Source organism: Protopterus annectens, chromosome 1.part1 (genome assembly GCF_019279795.1).
Source record: "Protopterus annectens isolate FY-2018-M chromosome 1.part1, PAN1.0, whole genome shotgun sequence".
Classification (NCBI taxonomy): Eukaryota; Metazoa; Chordata; order Ceratodontiformes; family Protopteridae; genus Protopterus; species Protopterus annectens.
Genome location: NC_056726.1, coordinates 1,317,196,381 through 1,317,216,057, shown reverse-complemented (window position 1 = coordinate 1,317,216,057; position 19,677 = coordinate 1,317,196,381). Strand labels below are relative to the sequence as shown.

At 43.9% G+C, this 19,677-nt stretch overlaps 1 protein-coding gene across 1 annotated transcript in view; it reads right to left on the bottom strand.

Annotated features, from left to right (window-relative positions):
- The window catches only part of CTIF (cap binding complex dependent translation initiation factor), a 2,147,727-nt gene that overhangs the window by 1,698,081 nt on the left and 429,969 nt on the right, over positions 1-19,677 (bottom strand). The window contains exon 4 of the mRNA XM_044081751.1: positions 5,378-5,455. Within this exon, the coding sequence (XP_043937686.1) occupies positions 5,378-5,455 (78 nt within the window). The remainder of the gene's footprint in view (positions 1-5,377; positions 5,456-19,677) is intronic.

Below are 19,677 nucleotides of genomic sequence, written 5' to 3'. Positions count from 1 at the left end.
CTGAGTTGGCTGTGCAGGATCTGATTGTTCTGTTGGGTCAGCAAATGAGGTATTAGAGGCAATGCCAAGGCTGGGCCTTGAGACAAGCTCTTTAGGATTGGGTACTAGTGCTGGCGTGGCCAGTCTGGGCAATCAGTATCATTTTTGGCTTCTCTTGTCTGACCTTTAGGAGTAACTTGGAGAGGAGAGGCAGAGGAGGGAAGGCATATACTGTAAGAGCTTTCCAGCTGAATGAAAGGGCGTCCACTTTCCATGCTTGCTTGTGATAAGTCCGAGTGCAGAATCTCTGTAGCTGGCAGTTGTGAGGGGAGGCGAATAGATCTATGTCTGGGCATCCCCATTTCCCTGTTATCATGTTGAAGATTTGTGGATCCAGTTTCCACTCGTGAGGATCCATGAGGTTTCTGCTTAGTTCCTCTGCCAAAGTATTTGTCTTTCCTGGCAGGAATTGTGCTTGCAGATGTACTTGATAAGTCAATGCTGTGTTCCACAAAGTCATGGCTTGCCTGCAGAGGGGGTAGGAATGTGTGCCCCCCTTGCTTGTTTATGTACCACATGACTGTAGTATTGTCCGTCTTTATCAGTCGTTGCCCTGGATGAAGTAGGTCCTTGAAGGCTATCAGGGCATTTTGTACAGCTAGCATCTCTTTTTGATTGATATGAAGATGCATTTGGTTTGTGGGCCATGTGCCCTGAATACATTTTTCTGCCATGTGTACCCCCCAGGCATAATCTGATGCATCTGTTGTTAGTGTCTGCCTGGCAGTGGGTAAGGTGAATGGCTGTCCCTTGTTGTGGTGACAGGCCTGTGCCCACCATAGAAATTCCTGTTGCAGGCAGGGAATGAGAGTAATTACTGTTTCCAGGCTGTGGCAATGTTGAGTCCAAACACTTTTTAGATACCACTGTAGTTTCCTCATATGCAGTCTTGCATATGGAATTAGTAGAATGCAGGATGCCATGTAGCCCAGAGCCTGCAGAATTTTTCTTGCAGATAACTGGGTCTTTGTTGCCATGTCTTTGAAGTAAGAAGTCAGATGCCTTTGTTTGTCTGGCGTGAGATAAGCCATCTGGGCAGTTGTATTTAAGTTTGCACCCAGGAATATTATCTCTTGAGAGGGCACTAATTTTGATTTCTTTTCGTTAACTGTGTACCCTAGGCAAATTAGTAATCTTTTTACAAACGCCAGATGCTGTAGTAGAATATCTTTGTCCTTTGCTTGAATAAGGCAGTCATCCAAGTAGGGGTATATTTCAATTCCTTTGTCTGCAAAATGCAATTACTGGTGCCAGGCATTTTGTGAAGACCCTGGGTGTAGCAGATAAGCCAAAGGGCAGTGCAGAGAATTGGTAGTGCATTGAGCCAGCTATGAATCTGAGGTATCTTCTGCAAGATTGTCTGATTGGGACATGCAGGTATGCCTCTGAGGTCCAAAGTTACAAGCCAAGCCTTCTTGTCCAGCATGGGCAGAAGCTGCTGTAGAGTCAACATTTTGAATTTTGGGACGTCCAGAAAAGTATTTAGAATAGACAGGTCCAGAATTGGTCTCCAGGCTTTGTCCGTTCTTGGTACTAAGAAAAGTCTTGAGTAAAATCCTTGTCCCTGCTCTTGTTGTGGCACTGGCTGAATAGCCCCCATGTCCATGAGAGATGAAACTTGTTTTTGTGCCTCTTGCCATTGATTGGGTGGCAGGTCTGGCATACCTTTTGCCTTTGGAAGGGTGTGAAAGTGGAACCTGTAGCCCTGAGAGACTATATTTAAGACCCATTTGTCCTGGGTGATCTTGTGCCAGTTTTGTGAGAAAAGTGCTAGCTTTCCCCCTAAGGGTGCTGCCAAAAAAGAACTGCTTGGCATTGGCAGAGGGAAGTCATTGGGACTGTTTTCTATAAGGTTGTGATTTGTCTTCTCCGCTTTTGGAGGTAGAAGCACCCCATTGTTTGGGCCTGTATGAGCCCTGGGGCTGTTGCCTGCCTCTAGGGCGTCTGAATCTGCCTCTTTGTGGTCTGTCTGACACTGGAAAGGACCAATTCTTAGAGGGCCAGTTCCTGCTAAATCTGGGTGGCTGTACCTGTAAGAAATCCTTTACTGTCTGCATAGATTTTGCCTTATCCTCCATTTTCTTTAACACCTCCTCTCTTAACACCGAACAAAGTATCATGCTGTAATGGAGCATCCAATAATTTTGCTTTAACATGATCAGGCAGATTCTGTTCCTTTAACCAAGCATGCCTTCTAATAACAGAACCTGTAACAGCGGCCTTGCATGAGGCCTCCAGTGAATCGTAGCCACATTGCAAAGTATGTTTTCCCACTTGTTCAGCTGCATGCAATAAATCTTGCAAATCTTTGTTCTCAGTACATTCAGAATTTGTCAACATTTTTTGTTTTAACAAAGACATTAAGTATTGCTGATATTTGAGTATATGAAACTGACAATTTAAAGCCCTTACAGCCAAGGTAGCAGAAGTGTAAACTTTTTTCTCCCATCTGTCCAAAGCCCTAGAATCTCTGTCTGAGGGGACAGGGTTTTTGGCAGAAGCAGCCTTGACCCCTTTGGGACCATGTGAGATAGTTTCTGGGTCAGCAGCAGGGTTTTTGTAAAGAAATTTATGGGTGTCTGGGACCCTGTAGAATCTGTCCGACTTAACAGGGGCAGAAGGTAGAGAGTCTGGAGACAGGCCGGACTCTGAGAAAACATCATCTACTATGTCTAGAACAGGGGGAATTGCAAGAGGTCTGTGCTGTGGAAGTAAAAGAAAGTCTCGAAGTCTTTTCTTAGAATCGGAATAATCCTGGCTCTCCCAATGGAAATGCTCCCTCATGGTATGCAGGGTTTCCCCAAAAGAATAGTCCTCAGGAGGAGAAGCTAAAGGAATAGAATCTTCAGCATCAGAATCCTCATAGGGAGGAACAGAATATCCCTGATCAGAAGAGGAATCAGAGGAAATGGAAACCTGATCAGAGGAATCATATTCAGTGTCTTGCCTAGGCCTCTTATCAGGAGGGGGATGGGTACCCCTGATCAAAGTAATTAGGTCTTCGGCCATTTTGAGCATCTGTTTCTTAGGCATAGAAGCCTGTCCTGGAGAATGCTGTACTGGTTTCCTTGTCTTTAAAACTGTTTTAGACTTTGTCTTGGATGCTGAAGTAGGCTTTATATAAAGTTGTGTAGGTCTGAAGACACCCTCAGAAGCCGATGCCTGCTCAGCGGCTCTGGACCCATCTGAGGGAATAATTTCCAAAGGACCAATACCTTGAGTATCCAGAGGCCTAGCTGTCTCCACGTGGGAGTCGGAGGCAGCCTGTGGCTCGGAGGTAGCGGGAGTCGGGGCTGCGAAAGCACCTCACTGAGCACCGGCAAACTGGCGACTGGCCTAGAAGAGGCTTCGTCGTCGGTTTTGGATCTCGGATACTTGTCCTTGTCTTTATCCTTGTGTTTTTTATGAATTCTGGTCGTCGGTTGTTCCGATGGCATTATGTAGTTAAACCTTCTGCCAAAATAATGAAAAGCAAAATCGTACAGACGCTTAATAGTGTGTTGGTTAAATCTAGCACAAAACCGACAACTAGCAACATCGTGGGCAGGGCCTAAGCAAGGAATACAGTAAGAGTGGAAATCCTTATGAGGTATTTGCTTCCCACAAGAAATACATTTGTTAACTTTTTCTGACATCGGTCTGGAGCAAGAAAAAAGTTTCCCCAATGGGGTACTTAGCTTTATTGAAGACTTCGGATCTGAAATTCGATTTCGAAAATCTCAGGAGTCGGCCGACCGGCACTTGCAAACTGCTTTGCTTCGGGCACCGTACGGCAAGAAAGACTGAAGAAAATGGCATCGGCTGCATCTTTTATACCCCTGGTGCACTGATGTCAGGGAAGAGGCGACAGCAACTGACGCCAGACCAGGACTTTGGAATTCAGGTCGACTGCGGGTAGCCTGCCAGCAGGATAACCCAAGTGTAATGACTGCAACAGTGAAACACGATGAACATCTTCATTTTACTCCTACTGAAAACACTGGTACATTATAGCAACAGGTTTAGAGAAAGAGACCCCCCCCCCCACAGGTAGAATCATAAACTGAGCTCTGTGTCTGAATCAGAAATCTGAGGGAAAAAAAAAACTGTATCCATCTTTGCATCTTCCTGTTCAGATACAGACTACTAAATCTCTTCAGGAAAAGAAGAATCCCTCTTACTTTTACCAGAAACTAGTTTACAAGAAGGATCAATATCCTGAATTAAACCCTAACCAGACTCAGTAAGCTATTTCTATCCAAGAAATGTAAGGAGTAGATATATGCCTGGTTTTCTCGGTTTCTTTTTGACAGGGAAAATGGGGTCAACCGTGTTACTAATGGCAGCAGCTTCCGCATGGATGTGTACAGCATTCTGACAACAGGGAAATCTTTCCTGTTCCCTTTCCCCAGGACTGAGAAGAGTGGCTGTGCCTTGCCCACTGATGAGACCCTATCAGCCACAGAGGACATGGTTAACCCTCTGTCCACAGTGGTTGTAGGTGCTACACCAGACAGATCTGCGGTAAAAGATGAGTGGTCTGAGGTACAAAAAATGTCCACAACAGAGGCACCCAACTGCTAACTGAGGCAAAGTGCTAGCCTGCTGTGGTGGCAAAAGCTGTTTATTTTTTTTCTTTTTGCAGCTGGAAGGACTGCCTGTGTTACTAGTATGTTCTATGATCAAACCAAAAATGATGGATGCCTCTTTTCCAGGGAAGAGGAGCAGCAAATGCCGGTATAAACACTACCAGTCTACACGTTACTTTCTTGACAGAAAAAAATAGTAAAAATCACTTTACTGACAGGAAATATGAGTGTTCCATTTAAAAGTACTTGTACAGCCTCTTGACAGTCCATTAAAACACAACATACCTAGCCTTAAAATAAGACAGCAGAACATAAGAAAATGGAAATTTTCTCTTCCCAAAGGGATCTTATTCTGCCGAGCAATGAAACCACACAAGCCAACTGTTGATCTTCGAAAGCTTCAGAAGCATGTACTACTTGGCATTAGTAAAGGTCTGAAGGGTTTCACACCCAAGCTTGTCTTTTACTCAGCTCAGCTCAAACTGCCTGAGAGTTTGGGCATGTAGAAGGTACCCTGAAGCTTTGGAAGCTGGCCTCCTGTTTGATTCCTTGGCAGATATCACCCATAAAACTAAGGCTACTGCAACAGTGATCAATATGATTTACATAAAAAACTACAAATCTTAACATATTGCAAGTTGAAATACCAATATTTAAAGCTATATACTTACTTGGGAACAGTTGTGAATTAAGACATTGCATATTGCTTAGAAAAAAGAAAAGGGCAATAGTGCAAAACATTGGATAAATGAAACCAATTAAATTTATACCTGAAGGTACTCTTTAGGTGATCTCCTTCCTTTTGATGGACAACTTCCATCCAACTGGTCAGTATACTCTTCTGTCCACTAGTGTGAGAGAAAGAGAGAGAGAATAAATTACACATTAATTGCAAAATATTTGGAAATGCTCATAAGAATTGCCACCTTCAATCACTTGGCAAAGGGAGAAAACAGTTGACATCTCATAACAGTAAATCTTTAAAGGATCATAACTCAGTGCGGTTTATGAACTCAAACTTGCCTCTAGAAACTGTTACTCCTAAAGTAAAGTTCTACATAATTCACTATCTGTTCTTTTACACCACATAATGAAAAAGCACATCCATTATCAGCATAAAACATAAACTGTCTTAGAAGTAATGAGAGGAAAGTAAACAAGTATGACACCCGCCATAAAAAAAAAAAAAAAAAAAATTATCACATTACCGGAGATATAACACTGCCCTCAGAGATTTAACTCATCCTACAGCAGTTGTACAAAGTCTGAAGAAGTTACAAGCCAGGATATTTATATTTCTACAAAAAGCTTAGGATAAAAAACATGCTTACCAGCTGCTGCCACACAAGATATTTCCCCTTTAGGTTTTTTTTTGAGTAAGAGGGAGTGAGCCCTAAACAGTAAACATTGCCTCTGCAGCTTAAACAAGCAAACAAGATTTCTTGTGAAGTCCTCCAAAGCAAACCTTGAATCCAAATTAGCTTCTTCAACTAAGGACAACCACAAGGCATTCATTTGTTACATCTGTAATCTAAAAGGAAAGGCCCAGATTTGTGCCAAACTGGTAGTTAAGGATACCACATATACTGAGCCTTTGGACATAGCTAACCTGTTGGCCAACCGGTTCTGTGAAAACTTCACTCCCCTGTCCCTGCCACACATACCCCACAATGTCCCCCTAATACCTTGCATCGCTAAAGGGAAGGTTGAAAACACCCTCTCCAAGGCCAAAAACACAACAGCTATTGGACCTGATTAACATCCCAGGCTGTAACCTACATTGGCTCCAACAAGAAACAGAACACCTATGGGTACCCTCTTCAATCATAGTCTTCACCCCAACTGCAAGGAAAACCGACATTATCCCCTTGCACAAAGGTAGTGCTCCCACTGATGCCTGGAACTACAGACCTATTATAGCCGGTCTAGCCTTATCTGCAAGGCCATGGAGTGAATTATCATGGACTTTATCAACAAAGATATAGGTAAATCCCCAAACACTTGACTCTACTCAGTTTGAATCTGTCAAAGGGAGATCATGCCTCAAACCTGGTGGACTTCAAGACTGTCAACAAGGTCCTGGACAAGGGGAAATCTGTGCATACAGCCTACCTAGACTTAGCTAAAAGTTTTGACACTATCCCTCACTCAGGCATCATTGACAAATTCACACAGCTAGGTATTAACCCTTGTATCATTAGCTGGGTCACTAACTGGCTCACTGATAGAACCTATATAGTCAAAATAGGGGAATCCACCTCCAAACAGCAGACCTGTAACCAGTGGTGTTCTACAAGGATCAGTCCTGGGACCTCTACTGTTTAAAAACAATTTCAAAGTACAAGCAAAAACTATAGGTCTTTGGCTGACAAAGATTGCTGATGACTGCTATTGGGAGAGGTCACAAGATCTACAAACAATGTCAACATCCTACAAGAGGGTCTTACCAAAACAAACGATTGTTAAATTCAACGAAAAAATGTATCATCCTTTTTGTTAAGAGCAATGTTCCTGCTAACCACCACATCAATAGAAATTACCTAAGTACATGCTCAGTGGTGAGAGACCTGGGAACACAGGTTAACAGCAACCTTACCTTTGATCACCATGTCCGCACAGTAGTAAGAAGGGCATTCTATATTGCTGATCTCATAAGCAATGGCATTGCCTACAGAAAAAAACACGACCTTATTCACAGTATAGAGATCAGGGGTACACAGATACACAGATATACCCCCAAGTCAAGGTCTGCTAGCAGCCTCCAACCCCCCCCCCCCATCGAAACATGGAACTTTACAATATACTGGTTTCTCAGCTTTGCTGGAGAACACAGTGGGATTATGAATGCTGTACTAACGAGAATGAAAAAGATGGCAGTGAGGTTGCAAAATAGCCCAAAACTGTGTAGGTAATATACCATGCTGTGTGATTCTCAAATAGATCATTGTTACAGTATTTCTTACTCAGAGCCAGATCCAGCAGTAGGCGACATAGGCAGTCGCCTAGGGCTCCAGGTCCAGGGGGGGGGGGCACTCTGGCCTGGAAGCTTAAAAAAGAAGTTATGTACTTACCATAATGCTCCATATGAGTTGTTGATCTCGCCTTCATTCTCACTGATGGGTTCGGAGCCGGGCCAAATGCTAAAGCTTCAAACAGCTCGTGGCCTATTCCCTATCCCATTATGCAATAGTGCTTCCCTCAGATCTTGTTTGCCCAATCATACTGATAACTAAAGACTATAGGCATTGAAATACGAGTACCACAGATAAGGATAAAGTATCACTAAGACTTGTTGTTGGAACTTCCCGGACCGCAAGACTTTAAAGGTAAGGGGTCGGTGGGTGGGACATAAGAATGAAGGTGGGATGAACAACACACATGGAACATTACGGTAAGTACATAACTTCTTTATGTGAAGTTGTTCTAACTCGCCTTCATTCTCACTGATGGGTAAGCGTCCCAAGCAACATCTCCTTGGGTGGCTCATGGCAGTATATTACTCAGAATCATAGAACCAAAGCAAGCTCTGTCCCTAGAAGCCTTATCCAATTTGTAATGAGTGATAAAGGTATGAGGTGAGGACCATGTGGCTGATGCACAAATGGCATCTATAGGCAGCCGTGCCAGAAAGGCTGAAAAAATGGAAATTGCCCTGGTTGAGTGAGCCTTGACTTTATGATTTAATGTCATCTGCGAAGAGTTGTATGTGAAAGAAATACAATCTGACAACCATTTTGATAAAGTGGTTTTCACCACTGGAGTACCCTTCTTTGAATCTGAAAAGTAGACAAAAAGTTGATCCGATTTTCTGAAGTCCTTAGTCCTGTCTAAACAGAATCGAAGTTGCCTACGGACATCGAGTTTGTGCAACATATGTTCCATTTTGTTTGTATATTTAGGAAAAAACACAGGTAATTCTATAGTCTGGTTGAGATTTGTTTCAGAACAAACCTTAGGTAGGAATGAAAGATTTGTTCTCAGTGTTACTCCATCATTATGAGCAATCAAGTATGGGGCTTTGATGGACAAGGCATGTAGTTCCAAAATTCTATGAGCGGAAGTAATAGCTACTAGGAAAATAAGTCTTCCATGATAGGTATTTCAAATCACAGGATGATGCAGGTTCAATGGGGGGGTAAAATGATCCGTGAGAGTACAAAATTGAGATTCCATGGAGCAGATGGTGTTCTAATAGGTGGTTTCAAGGGAATAGTACCCTTAAGAAATGCTTTAGAAAGTCTATGCGACATGATGGGAGTCTGTTGATCACCAATATGAAAATTAGAGATTGCTGCCAATTGAACTCTAAGGGTTGCTGCAGCCACTCCTTCATGAAACAGTTTAGTCAGAAACTCTAGAATGGAAGAAATTGAAGCCATACATGCATCAAAATTATTATCGGACACCCATATGGAAAATCTTTTCCACTTGCTACGGTATAGTTTCCTAGTAGAAGATTTATGAGAAGAAATTAGGATGTTCTGTGCTGCAGGTGATAAATTGCGGAACTGCAGCAGCCAAGCTGGCAATATTAGGGTATGAATTACAGGATGAAGAACCCCTGATGAATGTATCAGAAGAACTGGAACTGGGTCCAGGATCCATGGTTCTTCCAGTAGAGGAGGCTGCAGAAAGAAGAACCAAATTTGACGAGGCCAGTAAGGGGCTATTAAAATAATGGCCCTTCCCAGAGTGCTGGCTTTCTGTAAGAATTTGGGTATCAGAGGAAACGGGGGGGGGGGGGCGGGCATAAATAAGTCCCGGAGGCCAACTGTGTACAAGGGCATCCCTTGGGGCACCTCACGAGTTGGGGATCAGGGCAAAGTAGTTGCTGCATTTGGTGTTGGTGGGGGGTTGCAAAAAGGTCACAGCAAGGCTGGCCCCATCTGTGAAATATTCTTTCCACTACTTCATTCAGGGACCCCTCATGAGGAGACAGTACAGCTCTACTCAACTTGTCCGCTATCACATTGGACCTCCCCGGAATGTGCATTGCTATCAGAAAGTGCTGGGTGGATATTGCCCACTGCCATACTCTCAAGGCCTCTCGACATAAGGGGTATGATCTGATTTCCACCCTGTTTATGTACAAGACCACTGACATGTTTGTCCATCTGTACTGCAATAGTCCCTAGAGGTAGAAAGTTTTGAAAGGAGTCCCTAGAGGTAGAACGTTTTGAAAGGACTGCAATGCTAGAAGTACCACTCTCATCCCTAGGACACTGATATGCAGATGAGCCTAATGATTCTCCCATGTGCCTTGGGCTGTTCTTCCCTGAAAATGCCCTCCCCACCCTATCAGGGAGGCATCTTTGGTCACAGTGGCAGTGATGCCAACCTGGAAACTGAAAAAAGGGAGTCCGGCCTCCAAAATACGGGAGGATAAGGGAGGATATTTGACAGTTTTAAGGGATGCAAATAGTCGGTAAAATAGCTACGAGATACACAAATCTATATTAAAAAGTGCACTGTCAACCATTCCATACTGCCCCTATCATGTACAACTGCAACTATTTGTTATGTTTATTGCTTACCCTTGAAAACTGGAAGAACAAAATGTGATATGTTGATGTTTGCAGCAATCAAACTTTATCATTATAAACAGCATAAACATATTTACAGCTAACAGAGTCACTAATAATGAGTCAATGTCACTGATAACTATATACATTCATTTTCTTTCTCTGACATGTTGTGCACGGTCTTAACGTTACTGTTTGCCATCTGATGAAACAGTAGTACTTGAGGCTCCTTCCAGTGATTTAACCGTTGCCCGTTTTGCCTGTCGCAAAAACTTGTCAGTGAAAGGTGTTGAATAGCAGTGTTGGTCTTCATGGTATTTGTTGGTCTTGGCAATCAGTATCGACTACAAGAGTCTTGGCCCCATGTTAGGCCTGAAATCAGTTTGGTTTCGACAGACCTGACTGAAGATTCTTTCAGAGTCAGCATTGCTATGTGGTATCACCAGAATCCCTTTCATCACATGTGAAAGGAGATCGTATTTTGGCTTGTACTGAGTATCTTGTAGCTGGCCCATAAGATGCCACTGCACATCTGCTCTCTCAGCTTTCTGAACACTGTCTGGCAATGATCTGTCACACCGATACAGCAAAAACTGTTGTTGTAACTTATCAAGTTGCCACCTTCAGGAAGCAGACATGGAAATCGCTTTACAAAGTACAGCAGAGAAGCAAACCTCAAGCTGTCTGATGTTCTTAGTTCAATGTCCACCACTTCGGCATGTTTCAGAAGAGGATCCTGAAGTGGCATCTTGTCGACAATATATTTGCTTGCAGTCTCCATGAAACGTCTTACACTTTTGTAGAAGGCAAGTTTGTCTCTGTCATCCAACAAACCTTGTTTAGCAATCAGTGATCTGACTGCACCACCACAAACCAAGTCTTCATTGACATTCTGAATGGACCGATCACTAAATGCCAGACCAGATATACATGTTGCTTCAACTATTGCTGATGGCTTGATGAAACAAACTACTAATGATTCGAGAAGAGACAGCAGTATTCTTCTCAGTTTATGAATTAATGGGTTCTGTTCCTGTAGTTTCACATTGACATTGTCGAAATCTGGTAACATGTTGTCAAGGAACAAGCAATACAGCTTCGTCTGTGGTGATATCAGAAGTCGCCTTATACGTTGTGGTCTACCTTCACTGGCTGTATGGCTTCCAGTAGTACTACTAGTACTGTTTTCTTGTTTTGATGCTGTGCAATCAGAAGACTTCATCACAGCAACAGGAGACTGCAGTTTCGTTGAAGGTGCCGATACTGTCTTACCAGGTTTTTGCGGTTCTTTATGGTCCACCTGTTTTGTCGGTACTCCAGAATCATGCTGTTTTTCTTTACTAACCATCTTTGTAGTGACACTCTGACCAGCTTTGCCAAGACTGTTACTGATGACTGTGCACTGTTTTTGGCAGATATATTTTCAGGAGTTTTTGCAGTGTCTGTGACTGCCTTGCATTTCACTGAACTTGTGACTGTAGGTGCCTTGACCTGGGACTTGAAGTATTCTGTAAGTGGCTCCCACTGCTCAAGTATGCATCTAAGACACAATCCCAATGACAGTCAACGAGTGCTGACATACTTCAGGATCTTTCTTACTTCAACATTACATAAAGCCTGAAACTTTTGCAATTCTTGCTGTCGCTTACTGCTCTTGTCTACAAAGTAATAAATGTCAACGATGAGTTCATCAGCTGAAACCGGAAGTTCCTTTGAAGCTTTCTCTGCTGCTATGTGCAGAAGATGGCACGGGCATCCACTGAAATACACTGATGGAAGTTTTTTGTTAACATAAGCAATAACACCATGCTGTTTTCCAGACATTACTGCAGCATTATCGGAACCCAGTGACAAACAGTTGGTCCACAACAGGCCATACTGTGTCAAATTGTCATCGAGTAGCTTGAAAATGTTCTCACCTGTTGCACTTTCACTGCAAACCGGCACGGACAGGTTCATAGGTTCATACTAGGCTATCTGCCCTAGGGCATTTATAAGCCTAGCCAGAATGTGTTTCGCTTTCGCCACCCATTTTAAATTTATTTTGCTATGCCCTTTTTCGAGGTTAGTATACTATGCCTCTATCTAACAGTGACACAGAAGTGATACCTGGGGTAAACCTACGATCTCCCATCCACTCATCAAGATTCCTCTTGAAGAGAGTCAATGAGGGACTCTGCCTAACCTGGACTGGGATTTTATTCCAGAGTGAAGGGAGCCTCTGGGTTATGAATCTGTCCCTCCAGCATGTCCTATTTATTTCAGTGCTGAGGTTCAAGTCTCTCGAGCGCGTAGCTCGATGGGATTTGGATTTTCTGAGGTGCAGCATGTCAATTAATTCGGGTTGGACATGGCTTTATCGTCAGGCACAGATCGCCTCTGAACAGGCGGTATGCCACTGAGTAGAGCTGGAGTTTCTTTAACCGGGCAGCATATGGCATCTGTTTGAGCCCTTTGATCCTCTTGGTGAGGTACTTTTGGGGTCTTTCCAGTTGCTGCAGGTGTCTGGTAAGGTACATCCCAAAAGGGGCATTGTACTCAATTATGGGCCTGATGAGGGATGAGTAAAGAGGCACGATGACCTCCCCTGATCTAGATGTGAATCCCTTCATGATTAGGTGGGCTATATAAAATGTTTTCTAACCACATTGGCCACGTGGTTGTCAAATGAGAGATTGCTATCAACTTGGGTCCCCAGGTCCCTAATTACTTCTTCTGTACTTAATGGATTTCCACCTATGTGGTAATTTGTGGGCACTTTGCTTTTGCCAAAGGGGATGACTATACACTTTTTGGCATTTAGCTTGAGGCCATGGCACTGGCACCAGTTGTCTGTTTCTATGAGGCCCTTTTGAAGGATGCTTGTGTCGGCTGGAGAGTCGATTATGGCACCCAGTTTGCAGTCATCTGCGAACTTGGTAAGCCACAGTCCTTCCGTGTTGGCCTGTACCTCCGAGAAATATATACCGAACAAGAGAGGTCCCAGGACTGAGCCTTGTGGGACACCACTTGTAACTGGTTTGGAGTCTGACTTGGCTCCAGCAATTCTAACAATGTGGGTTCTGTCCTTGAGCCAGTTTGCAATCCATCTAGTGACATAGGGGTTTATATTTAAGCTGGTGAGCTTATCTATAATGCCCGAGTGGGGTATTGTATCAAAGGCTTTTGCGAGGTCCAGGTAGGCTGTGTGAACCACCTTCCCCTCGTCAATGGCCTTGGTGACTGTTTCAAAGAAATCGACCAGGTTTAAGAGGCAGGATCTGCCCTTAACAAAGCCGAACTGGGTAGGATCCAGTGTTTGTAGGTCCCCAATATCTTTATTTATGAGGTCCATGATGATCCTTTCCATAGCTTTGCAGACCAAGCTAGTCAGGCTTATGGGGCGATAGTTTCCAGGATCCGTTGAGGCACCACCTTTATGGAGAGGGACCACTGTTGCTGTACGCCACTCTTTGGGCACATATCCTGTAGTAAGGCTGAGATTGAACAGTAGTTTTATGTTTGGGTTTAGCTCTTCTTTGAGTTCATGTAGGGGCGCAGCCGGGACACCATCTGGTCCCATTGATGCTGTGTTTTTGCTTTGGAGAGGCGGCTCTTACCTGAGCATCTGAGATGTCAGGGGCAGCACTCTGCTGGGATAGATATTTGCTATTTTGGTGGGGAGTTTGCGCTGAACCTGTCAGCTAGGATGTTGGCAATGTCTGTGGGTTCGGTGTATTTTTTGTCATTTTGGACTAATTCTGAGCATATCTGGGAATTACCACCCAGGTTCCTAACATAACTAAAGAAAGCCTTGTGATTATCCTTAGTGTCCTGTGCAATTTTCTCTCGAAGCTGGCCTTAGACAATTTTATGTGTGCCCGTAGTTTTTTGCTAATACTGATCAGTGATGCCTTCCCTTTTTGGGATTTTGCTTTATCATTTAGTAGCTTCCTCCTTCTACTGTATAGTTTGTTTATGGCTGGGGTCCACCAGACAGGGCGTCTGCCTTTGGAGGATTGGGTCTTGGTTTTATTTGGGAGCATGATCCATGCATTCCTGAAGGTGTTCATAGAATCGTTTATAAAGGATTCTGCGGTCTGCCCTGTATTTTCCACAGGCCCGGGGGCTTAGATGGATTCCACCTCAGTTTTGAGGAGTGTAAAATTTGCTTTAGAAGTTTTTCACTGTGGTTTTCTGGGCAGGGGTGGGGTCGGGATGTGAATATCCAGTGAGATTAGTTTATGGTCTGATCTTACCAGTGAGGGATACACTTCTGGTCTGGAGGATAGAGTCCCCATGTTGGTGATGATCAGGTCCAGTATGTTTTCCCCTCTTGTCGGAGTGGTAACAAGTTGTTCCATAGCATTTGAGTTTATAAATTCTAGGAACCTTTGGGCTAGGGTGTTGGAGCTAGAGTAATGCTCCCAGTCTATGTTTGGGTAGTTGAAGTTGCCCAATATAATGGTGTCTGGAGAGACCTTCATATTTTCCAGTGTTCTCAGGAAGGCCGAGTGGGGTTCCTGGGTTTGGGAGGGTGGTCTGTAGCACGCTATAAACTGGAAGGCAGTTTTACCCACTGTTAGTTGCACATAGATAGTCTCTGATGCTTCGTGCTTTGCCACCAACCTGGAGGTGTGGGTATCTTTGATGAATATCGATACTCCCCCTCCTTTTGTGGTTCGGTCCAAGTTTTGGGGCCGAAAAGCATGGTATGAGGTATAACCTGGTAGTGCTGGGGTGCTCTCGGGAGCCCTGAACCAGGTTTCTGTTACTGCACAGATATCGATGTTCTCCATGCTAAGGAGAGTTTCTAGTGCGTGCATCTTGAGGTTTAGACTTCTGGCGTTGAGTAGCATTACTCTTAGTTTCTTATCCCTTGTGATACCTATGGAGGCGGGTTTGTCTTTTCAGCCTTGCCTAAAAAAGGCACTATGGGGGTAGCAAGAGCCTTTGCCAATATCCGAAAGCCCAGGGGTGACGGGTGCAAGCCGTCCCTAGCGAAGCATTGTGGCCTGTCGATATATATATATATATACACACACACATATATATATATATATATATATATATATATATATTTATATATGTAAATACACACACATACAGATATATATATATATATATATATATATAAATACACACACACATATATATATATAGGTTCATAGGTTCATACTAGGCTATCTGCCCTAGGGCATTTATAAGCCTAGCCAGAGTGTGTATGGCTTTCGCCACCCATTTTAAATTAATTTTGCTATGCCCTTTTTCGAGGTTAGTATACTGCGCTTCTGTCTAACAGTGACACAGAAGTGATACCGGGGTAAACCCTCGATCTCCCATCCACTCATCAAGATTCCTCTTGAAGAGAGTCAATGAGGACTCTGCCTAACCTGGACTGGGATTTTATTCCAGAGTGAGAGAACCTCTGGGTTATGAATCTGTCCCTCCAGCATGTCCTATTTATTTCAGTGCTGAGGTTTAAGTCCCTCGGCGTAGCTTCGATGGGATTTGGATTTTCTGAGGTGCAGCATGTCCATTAATTCGGGTTGGACATGGCTTTATAAGTCAGGCACAGATCGCCTCTGAGCAGGCGGTATGCCACTGAGTAGAGCTGTAGTTTCTTTAACCGGGCAGCATACGGCATCTGTTTGAGCCCCTTGATCCTCTTGGTGAGGTACTTTTGGGGTCTTTCCAGTTGCTGCAGGTGTCTGGTAAGGTACATCCCAAAGGGGCATTGTACTCAATTATGGGCCTGATGAGGGATGAGTAAAGAGGCGATGACCTCCCTGATCTAGATGTGAATCACTTCATGATTAGGTGGGCTATATAAAATGTTTTTCTAACCACTTTGGCCACGTGGTTGTCAAATGAGAGATTGCTATCAACTTGGGTCCCCAGGTCTCTAATTACTTCTTCTGTACTTAATGGATTACCACCTATGTGGTAATTTGTGGGCACTGTTTTGCCAAAGGGGATGACTATACACTTTTTGGCATTTAGCTTGAGGCCATGGCTCTGGCACCAGCTGTCTGTTTCTATGAGGCCCTTTTGGAGGATGTTTGTGTCAGCTGGAGAGTCTATTATGGTGCCCAGTTTGCAGTCATCTGCGAACTTGGTCAGCCACAGTCCTTCCATGTGGGCCTGTACCTCCGAGAAATATATACCGAACAAGAGAGGTCCCAAGACTGAGCCTTGTGGGACGCCACTTGTAACTGGTTTAGAGTCTGACATGGCTCCAGCTATTCTAACCAAGTGGGTTCTGTCCTTGAGCCAGTTTGCAACCCATCTAGTGACATAGGGGTTTATATTTAAGCTGGTGAGCTTATCTATAATGCCAGTGGAGTATTGTATCGAAGGCTTTTGCGAGGTCCAGGTAGGCTGTGTGGACCACCTTCCCCTCGTCAATGGCCTTGGTGACTGTTTCAAAGAAATCAACCAGGTTTAAGAGGCAGGATCTGCCCTTAACAAAGCCAAACTGGGTAGGATCCAGTGTCTGTAGGTCCCCAATATCTTTATTTATGAGGTCCATGATGATCCATTCCATAGCTTTGCAGACCAAGCTAGTCAGGCTTATGGGGCGATAGTTTCCAGGATCCGTTGAGGCACCACCTTTGTGGAGAGGGACCACTGTTGCTGTCACGCCACTCTTTGGGTACATATCCTGTAGTAAGGCTAAGATTGAACAGTAGTTTTATGTTTGGGTTTAGCTCTTCTTGGAGTTCATGTAGGGGCGCAGCCGGGACACCATCTGGTCCCATTGATGCTGTGTTTTTGCTTTGGAGGCGGCTCTTACCTGAGCATCTGAGATGTCAGGGGCAGCACTCTGTTGGGATAGATATTTGTCCTTTTGGTGGGAGGGGAGAAGTTTGCACTGAACCTGTCAGCTAGGATGTTGGCAATGTCTGTGGGCTCGGTGTATTTTTGTCATTTGGAACTAATTCTGAGCATATCTGGGAATTCACCCAGGTTCCTAACATAACTAAAAGCCTTGTGATTATCCTTAGTGTCCTGTGCAATTTTCTCTCGAAGCTGGCCTTAGGCGATTTTATGAGTGCCCGTAGTTTTTGCTAATACTGATCAGAGATGCCTTCCCTTTTTGGGATTTTGCTCTATCATGTAGTAGCTTCCTCCTTCTATTGTATAGTTTGTTTATGGCTGGGGTCCACCAGACAGGACGTCTGCCTTTGGAGGATTGGGTCTTGGTTTTATTTGGGATTGCATGATCCATGCATTCCTGAAGGTGTTCATAGAATCGTTTATAAAGGATTCTGCGGTCTGGGCGTATTTTCCACAGGCCGGGGGCTTTGAAGGATTTCGCCTCGGTTTTGGCGTGTGAAATTGCTTTAGAAGTTTTCACTGTGGTTTTCTGGGCAGGGGTGGGGTCGGGATGTGAATATCCAGTGAGATTAGTTTATGGTCTGATCTTACCAGTGAGGGATACACTTCTGGTCTGGAGCATAGTGTCCCCATGTTGGTGATGATCAGGTCCAGTATGTTTTCCCCTCTTGTGGGAGTGGTAACAAGTTGTTCCATAGCATTTGAGTTTATAAATTCTAGGAACCTTAGGGCTAGGGTGTTGGAGCTAGAGTAATGCTCCCAGTCTATGTTTGGGTAGTTGAAGTCGCCCAATATAATGGTGTTTGGAGAGACCTTCATATTTTCCAGTATTCTCAGGAAGGCCAAGTGGGGTTCCTGTGTTTGGGAGGGTGGTCTGTAGCAGGCTATAAACTGGAAGGCAGTTTTACCACAGTTAGTTGCACATGGATAGTCTCTGATGCTTCGTGCTGTGCCACCAACCTGGTAGTGCTGGGGTGCTCTCGGGAGCCTTGAACCAGGTTTCTGTTACTGCACAGATATCGATGTTCTCCATGCTAAGGAGAGTTTCGAGTGCGTGCATCTTGAGGTTTAGACTTCTGGCGTTGAGTAGCATTACTCTTAGTTTCTTATCCCTTGAGATACCTATGGAGGTGGGTTTGTCTTTTGAGCCTTGCCTAAAAAAGGCACTATGGGGGTAGCAAGAGCCTTTGCCAATATCCGACAGCCCAGGGGTGACAGGTGCAAGCCGTCCCTAGCGAAGCATCGTGGCTTGTCGAGCATGTCATCCCAGGCTGACAGGCATTGGATCCCCTTTGAATGACACCAACACTTAAGCCAATTGTTGAAATTGATCATCTTGTCTTCATATTGTGGCATCATTCTTGGTGAGGGTAAGATGCTACTCAAGGTCAGGGTCATACCGGCCTGGGCTACATGCTCAGAGAGCTCCTCTATGTCTCTTTTCATGTAGCCCAGGGAGGTACGTCTCAGGTCATTCACACCAGCATGGACAATGACTGAGTCATACTTGTACTTGCCTTGGAGTGACCAGAGATTTTAAGCTTTTTATTCGTAATTTGTCTTTTAAAATATTTTCTGATGGTCAAAACTTACAATCAAGAAAGGAGCTTAAAAAACCTAGTGTTTTTGTACCTCCCTTACATCCTTTAGTAGCTACGTATAGCAGGCTAGTAGAAAATGAATTGTCTAAGATCTATGAAAATGGTGCTAATAAGAACACTAGGAATAGACAGAATTTGTCCTATGAGCAGAGGGCTTCGTTGAAGAGACTTATGAATGACCAGTCACTAACTATTAGACCTGCAGATAAGGGGGGAGGGGTAGTGTTAATGGACAAGGAGCAATATGTTAATGGAATGAGATTAATGTTGACTGATGATGTACATTACATGCACATAGATAAGGATATGGTTGACAATATTGTGCATAGGATTCAGCATAACTTACAAGATCTCCGTACAGCAGATATTATTGATTAACAATTATATGATTATATGTTTGTACAGCATCCGTTAATACCAATCCTTCATGGACTGCCCAAAATCCACAAAAGTTTGGATAACCCCCCCATATAGACCGATAGTGGCTGGTAGAGGGTGGTCCACTGAACCACTTTCCATCTATGTGGAAAATCAACTTAGACCCCTAGTGGATAAGAATGTGTATATTCTAAGAGACACCAAACAATTTCTTATAGATTTGAATGAGTCTTTAAGTAATATGCCATTAGATAAGGATTTTATTTTTGTTACCATGGACGTGCAATCTCTGTTCACAGTTATTCCAAACACAGAAGGCATAGAGATGGTAAGTGACTATTTGAAACGCAACTCAGAGATGACTGAAAATAAGATTGAGCTAGTTATGTTTTTTCTTGAATTAATACTAGAATCTAATGTTTTTTACTTTGAGGGCGAATATTATTTACAGAAGAATGGCGTAGCTATGGGCACTTCATGTGCCAATAGCTACGCCAACCTGTTTATGGCTGAATGGGAACACATCCATTTATTCAGTCTGGAACGGTACAACAGACTTGGTATTACACCCCTTTTTCTAAAGTCACATTGCCTCCTAGCTTTCGCAGGCTTAGTTCTCCCACACTGGCATTGTTATATTTAGGAGTGGGACGTCTCCACCGAGCTCCGCACCAGGCATGTAGGTTTACCCCCCTTTTTGCCCTAGGTCAGGGGGGCCGGGTGACCAGTTAACACTTTTAATACACCACT